This window comes from Littorina saxatilis, linkage group LG4, assembly GCF_037325665.1.
Source record: "Littorina saxatilis isolate snail1 linkage group LG4, US_GU_Lsax_2.0, whole genome shotgun sequence".
In the NCBI taxonomy this organism is placed as follows: Eukaryota; Metazoa; Mollusca; class Gastropoda; order Littorinimorpha; family Littorinidae; genus Littorina; species Littorina saxatilis.
The window spans coordinates 30,330,374-30,344,313 of NC_090248.1; the positions used below are offsets into that span (position 1 = coordinate 30,330,374).

The window sequence follows — 13,940 nt, forward strand, 5'->3', positions numbered from 1 at the left end:
GACTTATCAAAGCAAGTGTGTGGGGTCATAGCCGGTTAACAAATTGCGTGCTTCTGTTGAAATGTCTATAAAAAAGAGTTTGTAGTGAGCAATGTTATTTGTTTGTTGATACAGGAATCAAGGATTCGAGCCAGAGAAGACAGAACAGAACCGTTCAGCCTACAGTTGGTCAAAGGGTGCATATCGAGTGTCGAAGGGATTACACCAACGACAATAATATCGAGAAAGACTTAAGACAGCAAAACAGAGATACCGATAAGACTGAGCTTGGAGAGCGAAGCACACGATCTAAGCAACACAGATTTGACTTTGCAAGTTGCTGCTTTTTCTGTGGGACTCGGGTAAATCTTTCCAAAACACGTGGACCTGATGAGGCATACAGAGTCAGAACATTATCTTTACAAACTGAAATTTTGAAAAAATGTGACGAAAGAAATGATGAGTGGGCAGATATCGTCAAGGGAAAGCTTGAATTTGCAAGAGACCTGCATGCAGCAGATGCTGTGTACCATATAACTTGTAAAGTCTGTAACTTCAGAGCGCTTGGTCTGTCAATTCCCAAACGTTATAATGACAAGCCAGGTGCATACGCACTGACAAACGCTCCAAGCCGAAGTGTGGGTAGACCACCGGACACTGAAAAACTTGAAGTTTTTGAGAAAACAGCAGAATATCTCATTAACCACGATGACGAACAGATCACCATCGGAGAGCTTGTGCAGAAAATGCAAGAGTTCAGTGGAGGGGTTGGTTACACCACCAAATGGATGAAGGAAAAGCTCTGGGAGAGATTTGATGAAAAAATCATCATAGCGAACATTCTGGGCAAGTCTAATGTTGTAACATTCCGCACAACAGCTAAATCCATTCTTCATGATTTTTACAATTCTCCGAAGACTAATGACGACGAAAGTGAAAAACTGAAGCTGGTGAAAGCTGCTGCAGCACTTCTTCTTCTTCTTCTGCGTTCGATGTTGGTGGCCGTGCTAGGTCCTCAGACCAGTGGCTGCCAGGAAGTCCGCAGTCTTGCGCAGTTCGTCGGCAGGACCCCAGAGTTTGGCTCCAACACTGGTCTCTTGCAGCACTGATAAAGAATGAAATAAAAGCTGCTTCTGCAACGACAAACAAGGAATATCCAACATCAGAGGATATTTCTTCAGGGGCGTACAACCTGGACTTTGTTCCCCAGTCCCTTCAGCTTTTCCTGCGTTTGATTTTCAGCGAAAAAGATGCTGACAATAAAATTGCATCTGTGGGACAAGCAATTGTCCAGGCAGCTCGACCTAGGGTTGTCATCGCCCCACTTCAAATTGGACTTGGAGTCCAAATGCACCACCATTTTGGCTCCCGATATCTGATCGATGTGTTGAATGCGATGGGCTTCTCGTCTTCCTACACAGAGGTGCAGAGATTTGAGGCAAATGCAGCTGTGTCCCAAAGTACAGATATTCCAGGATGTGCCAAGAATGTGATTCTACAATACGTGGCTGACAATGTGGATCACAATTCCTGTACCTTGGATGGATACAATTCGTTCCATGGTATGGGAATGATTGCTACCACAACTCCTGGAACACGACGAACAACGCCTATTCCTAGGTTGGATGTCACCTCCAAAGATTCAAAAGAAAAGGGAACAATTGACATCGTGTATTTCCAGTCAAAGGCAGTTCACTTTGGGAACACTACATACAGGGAACTAGAAAACCTGCGAGCTGTTGACCCATCTATACACCTTGATGTCTTGTGGAAGGTGGTGTGGCCGCTGAAGCCTGCAAGACCTTCATGGTCTGGAACGATGCAGGCTGTCCACAACGACCGTCGCCCTGGTAAGTCGAGCGTTTTCTTCTTGCCAATGATCGACATGAACCCTGGTGATCTGACTTGCATTCACTCTACACTGCTGTTCACGGCGAAGGAAGCAAAGAGACATGGCTCGACTCCAGTGCTCACTTTCGACCAGCCCCTATTTTGGAAAGCCCATGAGATCGTCGCCAACAAACCTGATGATGCTGACTTGGCCTCAATTGTTCTAAGGCTTGAAGATTTTCACATGGAAATGAGCTTTTTGGGCTGCATTGGACGTTTGATGGAGGGCAGCGGTCTGCAGGAGGTGCTAGAACTGACATATGCACCAACAGCTGTCAACTACATGCTTCAAGGCAAGGCAGTGTCCGAGCAGTTAGAGGCCACTTTCTGGTTGACTCGGCTCTGAACGCACTCCTGACCTCACAAACGTTCAAAATCTCTCTGCCACTCCCAGACCTGGATGTGACACTAAGTGACGTCTCCATTGAGGAAATGGATAGCACAGATGTACCAGAAGATGTGCAAATTGCTGGGACAGTGGATGATATCGCGCCATCAGCAAATGAAGATGCTCCTGTCTCATGTGAGGAGCCTGATGGGGACCTTGCCCGTGCAGCCAACATGTGGGACTTGTTGATGAGTGGAGCTATCCCGCTAGGAGAAGTTTGCGTTGATGAGACAATCGCATCGATTCAGCTAAAACTAGAACGCCAAAAGCAAACCCTCAAGTGCCACCCCACAGCTGCACTGTGGATTCAGTACATGGACGTGGACATGGTTGACATTCTGCGCAAGTTCCTCAAAGCTGAACGCACAGGAAACTGGGACCTGCATCTGTCCACTGTCCATGAAATGATGCCTTTCATGGCAGCAGCAGGGCACAACCTCTACACCAAATCCCTCCACCTGTATCTCCAGGACATGCTGCAGCTGAAAGAAACTCACAAGGATGTCTACCAGAGCTTCCAAGCCGGTCACCATGTACGCAGGACGGATCGATGTTGGGCAGGCCTTTCTACAGACAGATGATTAAGAGAACAACTAGCATTGCTCTTTGGAGAATGTACAAATATGTATTGGAGACTTTCTTTATTTCTATGACAGTGACCGGTGTGAGATGTTTTTCAAATGTACAAATGTGTATTGGAGCCTTTCTTTATTTCTATGACAGTGACTGATGTTGTGAGATGTTTTTCAAGGGACATAATTATTATCATTCCTGTTGTTTCCTGATTTTTTTCTGATTACGGAATGTGTTCACAGATATTTGTATTCAGTGAATGCATTCATTGAGTGTTTTATGACTGCTTTGATGCTCAATTCTGCAGTCTGCCGTCGACCAATGCATGACTAACGCTGTGAATACATTATTGGTCAATAATGTTTATGAATGTTGTGCAATGTTTGTGTAATGATGTTGGAGTTATGTGCTTTGAATTTAAAATGTTGTCGATTATTTGATTATGTGATGCTTTATCTAATCAATTGCCTTGTTTACGTTTGTTGTTTCATTGCTTGTGTTTGAATGGTTTGCTTTTGTATACCCTGCTCCCTTGTCACGCGGTAGACTATCCAGCGACTTCCTGACATCATTCATCTTGTTTTCTTAGTTTACACTGCAAACGTTGTGGCCTTTTTACATGTTGCTTGAGTGCGCTTACATTCTCCTGTACAGGAATACTTATGTTTTTGTAGAACAAAACCTTCACAAAGATGATGTTTGGTTTAAAATGAGTACAGTATTCTACTTTTAGTTGAAAACAATAAATATGACCTTGCCGTGTACCAATTACTTTGGAATTTCCCCTCTGTGTGTGTGTGTGTGTGTGTGTGTGTGTGTGTGTGTGTGTGTGTGTGTGTGTGTGTGTGTGTTTAGTGCGTGTATAAAAAAAATATTCGTTATGCTACTGAAAATGATTACACAGCCTTCACTTCACGCATAAACAACAAATTTGACCTTATGACCCAATGACCTTGACCTTTTGATTTTTAATATCTTAGACATTTTTTTATATTGTAATCATAAACTGTGACTTGCATGTTATATTTGATGTTCGTGGTGTCAAAACAGTTCAGACAATGTAAAAAACGTAGAATCGCTTTGTGACAAAATAGACACTGACACACACATTTGATAACTTTTTTAAAAATAATTATATTTTTCTCGATTTTTGACCAGACATACTACAAACATAGCAGAACATGAATCTGAAAACAGAAATTCTTTAGCAATAAATCCTTGGTTATGGTGCCATTTTCCGTAGACTGACTAGGCAACTTGCCTGGTGCCATGGAAGATGCTGACCAAACCTTCCCACAAGCATGCTATCTATCTGCCGTTTCTTGGGAAGGGATTTATTTCTCCATAGATACTTTTGAAACAATGAAAGTACTGTTACTTTGCCTGGCAATGTTTCCTTTATAAGAACAGGGGAGCTCTGTTCGCTGAGGAACCAAGGATAACTTCAAGATTCTTCCTACCACATTATAACACACACACACAAACAGGAGGATATCATTATCAAGATTTATATTGTAACAAATCTGAACTAATGTGTGCATGGGAAATAAAATGGACGTATTCACCATCATGACTGACGAGGAAGGATGAAAAATACCACCAGACTAGGCTGATTGCAACATATTCATGTTACTTACATACATGTATGTATACATGTCCATTCCCAGATGTCATACTAGTCTACCAGATCAAAACACACAGCAACAACAGAACAAAGTAACATAATACTATCTCATTAATAATAATAGTAACACTAACACACACTGACAAAGGGAAGCTGCCAAAGTAACAATGAATAACTAACAGTTGAGTTACCATGCATTACTCAATTTACTGAATCAGTTAACGCAGTATAACAATGAATAACTTAAAGTTGAGTTACCATGCATTACCCCATAAGTCAAAGCAGTGCACCTTTTTCACCTATGACATCATGGTGGGAAAAGAAGTCACAGAGAAGTCTACAAGTAACTAAAAAAAAAAAAGTGCAAACAGCTTAGACACAGCCTCAAGGGGGGGGGACCAGTATAACTACAACTACACGCTAAAGAAGCGTAGTGCTGACTCAGTCCAGTGTTCAGATATCAGAAAGCCCGAAAAAACGCTTTTTCTGCTTGAGCGAGGACGAAGCCTGCAGTGTTGTGTCTGGGGACCTAAGGTGAGCCACTTCAAAGCCAACAGCTAAATCTGGAGTCACTGGCGTGTAGGTATTCTAGCCCTGCTTTTCTCCACACTTCAATGCCCAGGTTGAGCCCTGTGTACAAACACACTACTTATGCACAAAAGCCTGTCTAAGAGAGGGGTCACCCCAGGGTTTCCTTTCACTTGTACTGCTTGTATTTTTAGCTTCAAGCAACGCTTTCTGTCTGATATTTTTGGGGGGAGTTTTGACCTTTTGATAAATGCTGGACACCTGGAGTGATGGTTGGACACTCTTCTTTGATGTGTTCAACACAGCTTTCTTTGAATTTTAATGTTAGAAAAAAGACAAGATATGAGAGTCAGAGAGACACTCAGTATGATGTTTACTGGCATAAAAAAAATCAAGTTTGTTTATAACTGAACGAGATGAAAAGTCACTCATTTAAACTAATACTTCTCCCCCGAAATCGGCGTATGCTGCCTGAATGGCGGGGTAAAAACGGTCATACACGTAAAAATCCACTCGTGCTAAAAACATGAGTGAACGTGGGAGTCTAAGCCCATGAATGAAGAAGAAGAAGAACTAATACTTCAATGAATCAAGGCTCTGGTATGATTATTTACAATTACAATTTACATGCATAAAGCCAGACACTTGCAATTCACTGGAACGTTCCATGAACAATGAATAAAAGTAAACTTTTAAGTTTAACGAAATGCAACACACAGATTATGTTAAATAAATCATGTTGGTTTAAGCACACCAGCCCTGACGATTTCTCTACTAATTACATTTGAGACAGTCTGACCCTTCAGCATCCTGCAACAATTTTGTTACATGTATGCAGAAACTTGAAACCGTGAAGAAATCCCAACATGCCAGCTAGATCACCCAGTAGAAAGTAGTCAGAGAATAAAAAAAAGCTTTGCTCCAGAGTTCTGAACAATCAGAACATGAATTTAAACACTCACCTGCTATTGAGGAGCAGACGATCAATATAACCAAAAAGTTCTTCATCTTTGTGATGGCTTCGAGGACACGTCGTACTTTCATTTCCACAGAATGTATCTGTTCACAGAGCCATGAGCACTGCCGTTACTGCGTTCCTGGGTGCAGTCACTTGTACACAAACTGCACTGCACACTCTTGCTCTCCAAACCCCTCTACGGAAGGAGCCAACTGTAGCTCTTTCTGTAAAGTTTTCCTGTATCGTCTGTCACAAATCCCGCATTTTGGTCGATCGCTGTACACCTGAAAAAGCAGAAATCAAGCTCAAAAACGCGTGGAGGTGAAAATCCAAACAGAATTTATCGTTCGATCGGCCCGCGTTTGTTATCTTGTCAAGAAGGCAACTATTTGAGTTATTTCCCATGCTCCAGAAAACTTTCTTTTCGAAGTTTCTGAAACTTGCGAAGTGAAAAGACCGATCTCGATCAATCCCTTGATTAGCAAAGTTGACAAATCGTTGCAAAATGATAAATAGACGGGAAACGATCAAGTAATAACGTGCCAACCCACACCCACCTTTCACTGTACACTCGATTCCGACATCTCAGACCACCAGCTCCGGCTTCTGTCAGACAGTCGGCTTCATGGCGAGACACACTGTGAAGCTATATTTAGAACCTGCGGTTACGCATTCCATACGTTTAAGCTACAATAACTAAAAAGGAGAATTCATCACAAAGAAAGTTAAAAAAAACAAATTTATGATCCTCCTTTTAAAAATTATTGTTAAACTGACTTTTTGGGTAGCATGGCGATTGAATGAAAACTTGTAAAGTTAGGTAAAACTTGGTGCACTTTACATGGGGAGGTGGTCTCAATGACAGAACAGCGTCTACATACAGTAATAACAAGGGGCATTTTGTAATCTATACTTTTTGGAATAATCTGTATCATTTTTTATTCTTTGACAATCAAATAAAAAGAGGTATGGACTATGGAAACTCGGAATTGAGTACGTTTTAATTGATTCTTTGCTCTTTTTTGCTTAAATAGGTCAAGATTGGAAGTTTAATGAGGTCAACTTTTTCTTCTACGTCATATCCTGCAAAGCAGACGAGACCGATGAAGACACGAACGTAAACCTGTGAGTCTTTACTTGTGTTTTTCTATCATAATGTATCATTCTTTGGTAAAAAAAGGGAACTGAACACTTTATGTCTAAGTATCTGTTGTGGTTTAGACTAGTATGAAGGTGATCGATTCTAGTTTTCTCTCACATTTATGAGAAAATGTGTTTTGTAATCCGGTTACAGGACGAAGGGAAGTAACCCATTGCCCCGTATCAAGCTGTGGACGGATGTTTTAGGCAAAAAGTAACATAGGAACTAAAACACATCCCATGTGATATTCACCACACAAAGACTATCTACCCAAATAATCAGTCTTTGAATGAATTGACAGTTTGATGTGTAATCATGGTTGTTACTTTTAAACGGCGTTTTACTCAATCGAGTCAATGTATGTGCCTTGAGGCTTTTCAAGGGGTCGGGTCACTTTGTGCCCCGGACTACCCCGGACTACCCAGGACTACCCCGGACTACTCCGGACTACAAGAAATGTTTGGACAACAAAGACAGATCTATTGATCTGTGTTTATTTACAAAACCCTTTGTGCCCCAGACTACCCCGGACTACAATGTTTGGACAACAAAGACAGATCTATTGATCTGTGTTTATTTACAAAACCCAGACTTTGTGCCCCGGACTACCCCGGACTACAAGAAATGTTTGGACAACAAAGACAGATCATGTGATGCCACAATCTATTGATCTGTGTTTATCCCCGAGTACGCTAAAACTAGGGCTCAGCAGACTTTAATTGTGTGTGTGTGTGTCTGTCTGTCTGTCTGTCTGGACTTAACAGCTTATTGCTGGGAAACTATGGAGGTCTCCCTTTTGCGTACTTCGGAGCGGTGTCACGTGATACGCAGAAATGGGTTGGAGGGCAAGAAGCGGAACGGCTAGTAGCGTCAGTGCGCCGCTCGATGATTCGGGAGTGTTTTAATTGAATAATGTCAAAATCAGGAACAAAAACGGTCGACCAGCCAAAAGAGAAGTACATTACATCATTGAGTGACGTTGCTAAAGTGCGATACTTGGAGAAATTGACCGAAGCTCTTTAGTTTCAGATTACATATAATTTCTGCTTCAGTGTGTGTGCATGAGTTTTCATTTTGTTATTATTCAAGAACTTGTAGTTCTATTTCTAACTTCGTATGTTTATGTGTGAAGCTCTTTAGTTTTAGATTACCTATTATTTCTGCTTCAGTGTGTGTGAGTTTTCATTTCATTGTTATTCGAGAAATGGTATTTCTAACTTTGCATGTTTATGTTTGGAGAAGCGATTCTTTTTTCCTTTTTGGGATCAAGTCTGGTGTCTGCTTTAGTGCTTACTTTGATATTACCTTAGAACATTTATTGTGAACCTGTAAATGTGTAATGTGTGTGTGTGTTTTTTGTTCTTCTTTTTTATTTTTTCTATTTCGTTTTACTTTAGTGCTGCTGAAGACAGTAACTAAAAATGTCCCTGAATTCAGTGTTACGTGTTTTTTGTTTTTAATTTTTATATATATGTTGACAATGACAGTTCAGTTAAATAAAGCGTTGAACACATATGTATTTTAATTTTTACCAATCTGTCACTCTGTGAATGTGAAGCTGGTGTGAGTGTGATATTTAACACATTACTTTTGATTTGTACCTAATCTCTGCCTTTGTTAGCTCCAGTAGGTGTGTTTTCAACAGTTTTGTTCAATTTTGTGAAACGTTACTGTTTTGAGACAAACCAGACACATATTTTTCCGTTTAGGACAGCTGGGCTCAACATATTAACTTTGTTGACTAAACAAAGGAGCCATTACACAGATACACACTCATTCTGACAATCACTCACCAGATTCTTCACAATTAAGAAATGTCTCAGATAAGACACACGCAAGCTTTAAAAAAAAAGTCTTAAGAACAAAAACGTTACTGCAACAACAATGTATTTATTAGTTCTTACTAAAATCACATGCTTCAATAAAAAAAAAGCATAAACTGTACAGACATGCTAACCAGCACTGATTAAGGCACACACTTGGAGTCAAAAAGCTATGGCATCAACATAAGCAGTGTTGAATCTGTTTCAAATTGCACACTTCAGTCAAAAAGCTATGGCATCAACATATGCAGTGTTGAATCTGTTTCAAATTGCACACTTCAGTCAAAAATCACATGTCTGACAATGAGTGAATTAGTGTTTCCAATCAATGAACAGTAACTGTTTACATATAAAAACTGACAAAAAAGTGAGAAAAAAATAAAAGAACTGTACACACACACACTTGGCATCAGATCTCAAAATCAAATAAGGAATAGTGTTGAGTCTTGAAAATGCTTTGAATTATACACACTTGAGCCAGGAAGCAAAAAAAGGAACTACACTCATGCCAGCCAGCACAAGTCATACAGATACTGTACACAAGTCAAATCAATACTGTGTTTCAGGTTTGGCATCCACATAAACAGTTTTGTTTCTGTTTTAAATCACACACTTGTCAATAAACTATACAGACATGCTAACCAGCATTGATTAAGGCACACACTTGAGTCAAAAAGCTATGGCATTAACATAAGCAGTGTTGAATCTTGTTTCAAACTGCACATTTCAGTCAAAAAGCGAGTGAATCGGTGTTTCAATCATTAGCAAAATTAATACTGCTGTTGAGGTTTGGAATCAATGAACAATAACTGTTCACACATCAATACTGTCAAAGTGTAAAAAGAAAAGAACTGTACATGCACCCACATACTAAGCATCATATCTCAAGATCAAATAAGGAACAGTGTTGAGCCCTTGAAAATGTTTTCAATAATACACACTTCAGTCAGAAAGCAAAAACAAAAAAGTAACTACACACATTCCTGCCAGCACAAATCATATAGATACATAAGTAAAATTAATACTGTTTTTCTGGTTTGGCATCCACAGAAGTTATGTTTATGTTTTTCCTGTTGATTTTTTTCAGCCACGCTCTCCTTCTTTTCTCCAGTAAATCTCGGTGTCTTCCTCCAGCGTCGACTTTCGGAATTCTGAAAAATGCAAGAGCATTTTCCTTGTTGCTTCGGCTTGTGCAACCGATTATGCAACAAGTATTCACCATCTTGAATGAAATTTAGCCAAATCGTCGACGCAAATACGGAATCGCCGCAGCGAAACTTCGCGATCGGCACCACGCTTCCATGTTTTCGCTAAGCGGCGCGGTGGCTTCTTGCCCTCCAAGCCCCGGTGCGCACGAAGTGATGACGTCAATAGGGAGACCTCCATTGGGCGCAGTTCGTTCAAAAGTTCATCATGACGTCATGCCTCCCTGTAGTCTTTTTCTCTCGCTCGGTGTGTGTGTGTGTGTGTGTGTGTTCATTTTGTGCACATGTGTTAGTGTTACTGTTTGTGTGTGTGTGTGTGTGTTTGTGTGTGTGTGTGTGTGCGTGCGCGTGCGCGTGCGCGTGCATGAGTCTGTACTCGTGTGTGTGTGGTGTGTGTGTGTGTCTGTGCGTGTGTGTGTGTGTGTAGAGCGATTCAGACTAAACTACAGGACCGATCTTTATGAAATTTGACATCAGAGTTCCTGGGAATGATAGCACACGCTTTCCTTTTATATTATATTCTTTGTGCCCTCGCTCTACACACACACACACACACACACACGCACAGACAGACAGACACACACACACACACACCACACACACACACACACACACAATCGTCCGTGTGCGTGCATTCAGGGGCAGTCCGGGGTAGTCAGGGGCAGTGGTTGAAAATAAACTTGTTGACTTGACTTAAAATTGTGTGTCTGGGTTTTGTAAATAAACACAGATCAATAGATTGTGGCATCACATGATCTGTCTTTGTTGTCCAAACATTTCTTGTAGTCCGGGGTAGTCCGGGGCACAAAGTGACCCGACCGCTTTTCAAGTGCTAACCCATAACACTTTGCTTTATAATGTGATTGTTTTTGTTTGTAATCTTAGTTATACATACGTGAAGTACAGGCAATTGTGATAATTTCCTATTCACAGAATGGTGCAGGTAGTACATTGTATAACAATTCAAGGTCTGAGTCATAACAAACAAAAGATAAACTACAAAAGATGTGAAGATGTGTGAGCTTGGTCAGTTGGTGCCATGTTTCAGGAAGCTGATAGTTTCGGTGTTTGAGAAAATACGCTCAAATTACAAATTTCATAGTTGACGGATTTTTGTTACTGGTAATTTTCTAACAACCAGACTATTCTGGATCTGGAATCTCATGAGGTGTTGGCCTGTTGTGAACTTTTGGGTTTCATTATGAGCCGTTTGCCGCTATAGGTGACGGAGAGTGTGCGCAGCGCTATTTAAAAAGGGGCTTCTTTCTACACTGTCATAGGTTTTCAAGTCCCATAAACTATGTACAGCATGGTGATAATAAGTTAAAACAGAAGTGGAGTTGATTAGATCTTGGTTGCAACCCTCAACCTCCTGAATGCTGAGAAAAAGACATAGACATAGAACACTTTATCATCTCAACGAGGAGAAACTCAGGTGTGGTATATACAGCATTACAATAAACAGCATAAAACGTAAGAACCTAAATAAAATATCGAGGCCCACTTATAATAGTCAAGATTAGGATGACAATATCAAAACAATTCTATCTTCTAAAATATGCTTTGATGCTCTCACTCTCTCTCTCTCTCTCTCTCTCTCTCTCTCTCTCTCTCTCTCTCTCTCTCTCTCTCTCTCTCTCTCTCTTTCTCTCCATTCATATCACATTACGTCACAAGCAGACGCGCATGGAATCAATATATATATAATATGTTAAAAGTTGCTTAAAAATGAATCCAAATCCAAACAACATCACATCATCCAGGTATATATTATGTAGGTTATAACATAAGGAAGGATGTACTGCTGTATCAGTGTCATATCACATAAGTACTTTCCATTCCAACATCAAAAATACTCAAAACTATGAACAACATCACAGAAATCTTATAATACTGACTTATGATAATAATAACGCATACACACACACACACACACTCTCTCTCTCTCTCTCTCTCTCATCCTTTCTCTCCCTCTCCCACTCTAAATTACATTTCCTGAACAACATTTGACTGGACCGCAAGACCTGAATAACTACTTATTACAAAATTCGATTGACTTTGCAACAAACCTGTTCTTAGCTATAACAGTCCTGAACTTTGGGACCCGAAATCGTCGTCCCGAGGGCAGAAGCTTGTAGTGCTTGGCAATAACATGCGTGCAGTCATTTGTGAGCGGCACGATGTTGGTACAACGAACTCAGGCTTTGCTGTTTCTGACGCACTATCTTGCTGCAGACATTGACCACTTTCTCTAACACATTCTTGTTTTTGACACATAGGTTTCTAAACCAGCAGATAAACGAAAAAGTTAAAGCGGATTCTATGAAACTGCGGTAAAAAACTTGGAGGACATCGGGGTTCACGTCAAGGTTTCTCAGTTTTTGCAGACAAAAGGTAGTGTTAGGAGAAAGCAGGCTCACAGTGTCATCACTCCATCAGTCAGTCTGTTCCATTCAATGATGGTATGTATGAAGAACGAGTCTCTGTATTAATCTGTCTTGGAATGAGGTACCTTCAAGCAGCGGCTGTTGTTGTTGGATTGCCTCTGTATCTGGAAGATGTTATGTGTTTCCTACCCCTTGTAGAAGGTGGTAGAAGGCTCTAGTGCATGCATCACAATGTGATCTGTGCTGAAGTGAAAGTGCCCTTGTTAGTAATGTTACATATGTATACAGTGTTGTTGCCAGACTTGGAGGACAATAGGTCAGTGACCTGGATTGAAAATATATATGTATAGGTCCAATTAACCTGGCTACAACAAAACAAAACAAAAACGGAACAACAACAAAAGAAACTAACAAAAAGCTGCAGGTCAAAGTTTATTTATGTTTCTGAACTGGAATAAAAAATGTTGGGTTTTAATGTACAGTAAACTACTAGGCTTTTTCAGGGTATTATATGATGACACTTTTTGTAATGGGCAGCAGAAAGTATCCTGTCTGCACATATAGGGCATTTGTTTATTTGAAATCGCATGCCTTTGCTTGATTGAGAAGACATCCATGAAATGGTATGGCCTGTAGAAGGTGAGCCACTTGCCCTGTTGTCTGAAACCCTTTCAACTTTTACCAGCCTTCATGCAAAGAGTGGAAATCTCCCCTCCTCCTCCCCAGTTAAGATCCCCTATTTTTAAGATCTCCCTCATTAAAAGGCGTTAAGTTTTTCAGATTTTCTGTTCATAACCTCTGTAAATTTACCTTCATTTTAACACTTCCTCAAACCATAGACCAGGGGTGTCGTTTGGGTCGGCCCTTCGGCCAATCGCCGATTTATTTTTACTTGGCCGAAACTTTTATGTCCTTATCGGCCAAATGTCCGAAGATTATTTGGCTGAATCGGGCCATGATTTTTCTGTTTTTAAATTTTGTTTTATTGATCAGGCTTTGATTGCTAAATTTTGCTGCTGATGTACTTAGTCGTTTATTTTCTTCACGAATGCCAAAAACGAGACAATGTTTTGAATGGAAGCCATTTACGAAAATTATAGCTGCCAGAGTGGTTTCCCACTCTTTCAGCGTTTGCGTCCGCCGGTTCGTGATAGTTTCTCAGTCAGTCAGTGCTTTTGATTTGGATTTGGGAGAGGGGGCATTTTATGACATCTTTATGGAAAATGAAACAATGCAGTGATGGTGTGACGAACATCTGAGCATGATTTAGTTTTACTGGTGTTATTCTTCAAACATATGTTTCCTAGTCATGGTACACCTCTCTGACTCCAGAACACTCACATTTTGGACACACATCAGTGACAGTCTATTTTGGTTTTACTGGTGTTCTGCCATTCTTATTTTTGTTCTAGTCAACCTTGATAGAATCCGTCACAATTTTATG

The 13,940-nt window shown here is 40.5% G+C and overlaps 2 protein-coding genes across 2 annotated transcripts in view; one reads left to right on the top strand and one right to left on the bottom strand.

The window, feature by feature from the left end:
• Nucleotides 1-6,575, bottom strand: part of LOC138964454 (laminin subunit beta-1-like) — a 71,236-nt gene extending 64,661 nt beyond the window's left edge. The window contains exons 1-2 of the mRNA XM_070336411.1: nt 6,498-6,575; nt 5,945-6,224 (exon numbers count right to left, since the gene is read on the bottom strand). Coding sequence (XP_070192512.1) covers nt 5,945-6,026 — 82 coding nt within the window. The 5' untranslated portion in view covers nt 6,027-6,224; nt 6,498-6,575. The remainder of the gene's footprint in view (nt 1-5,944; nt 6,225-6,497) is intronic.
• A 453-nt stretch (nt 6,576-7,028) lies between these two features.
• Nucleotides 7,029-13,940, top strand: part of LOC138964460 (5-aminolevulinate synthase-like) — a 48,470-nt gene continuing 41,558 nt past the window's right edge. The window contains exon 1 of the mRNA XM_070336427.1: nt 7,029-7,065. The gene's annotated coding sequence lies outside the window, so the exon portion shown is untranslated. The remainder of the gene's footprint in view (nt 7,066-13,940) is intronic.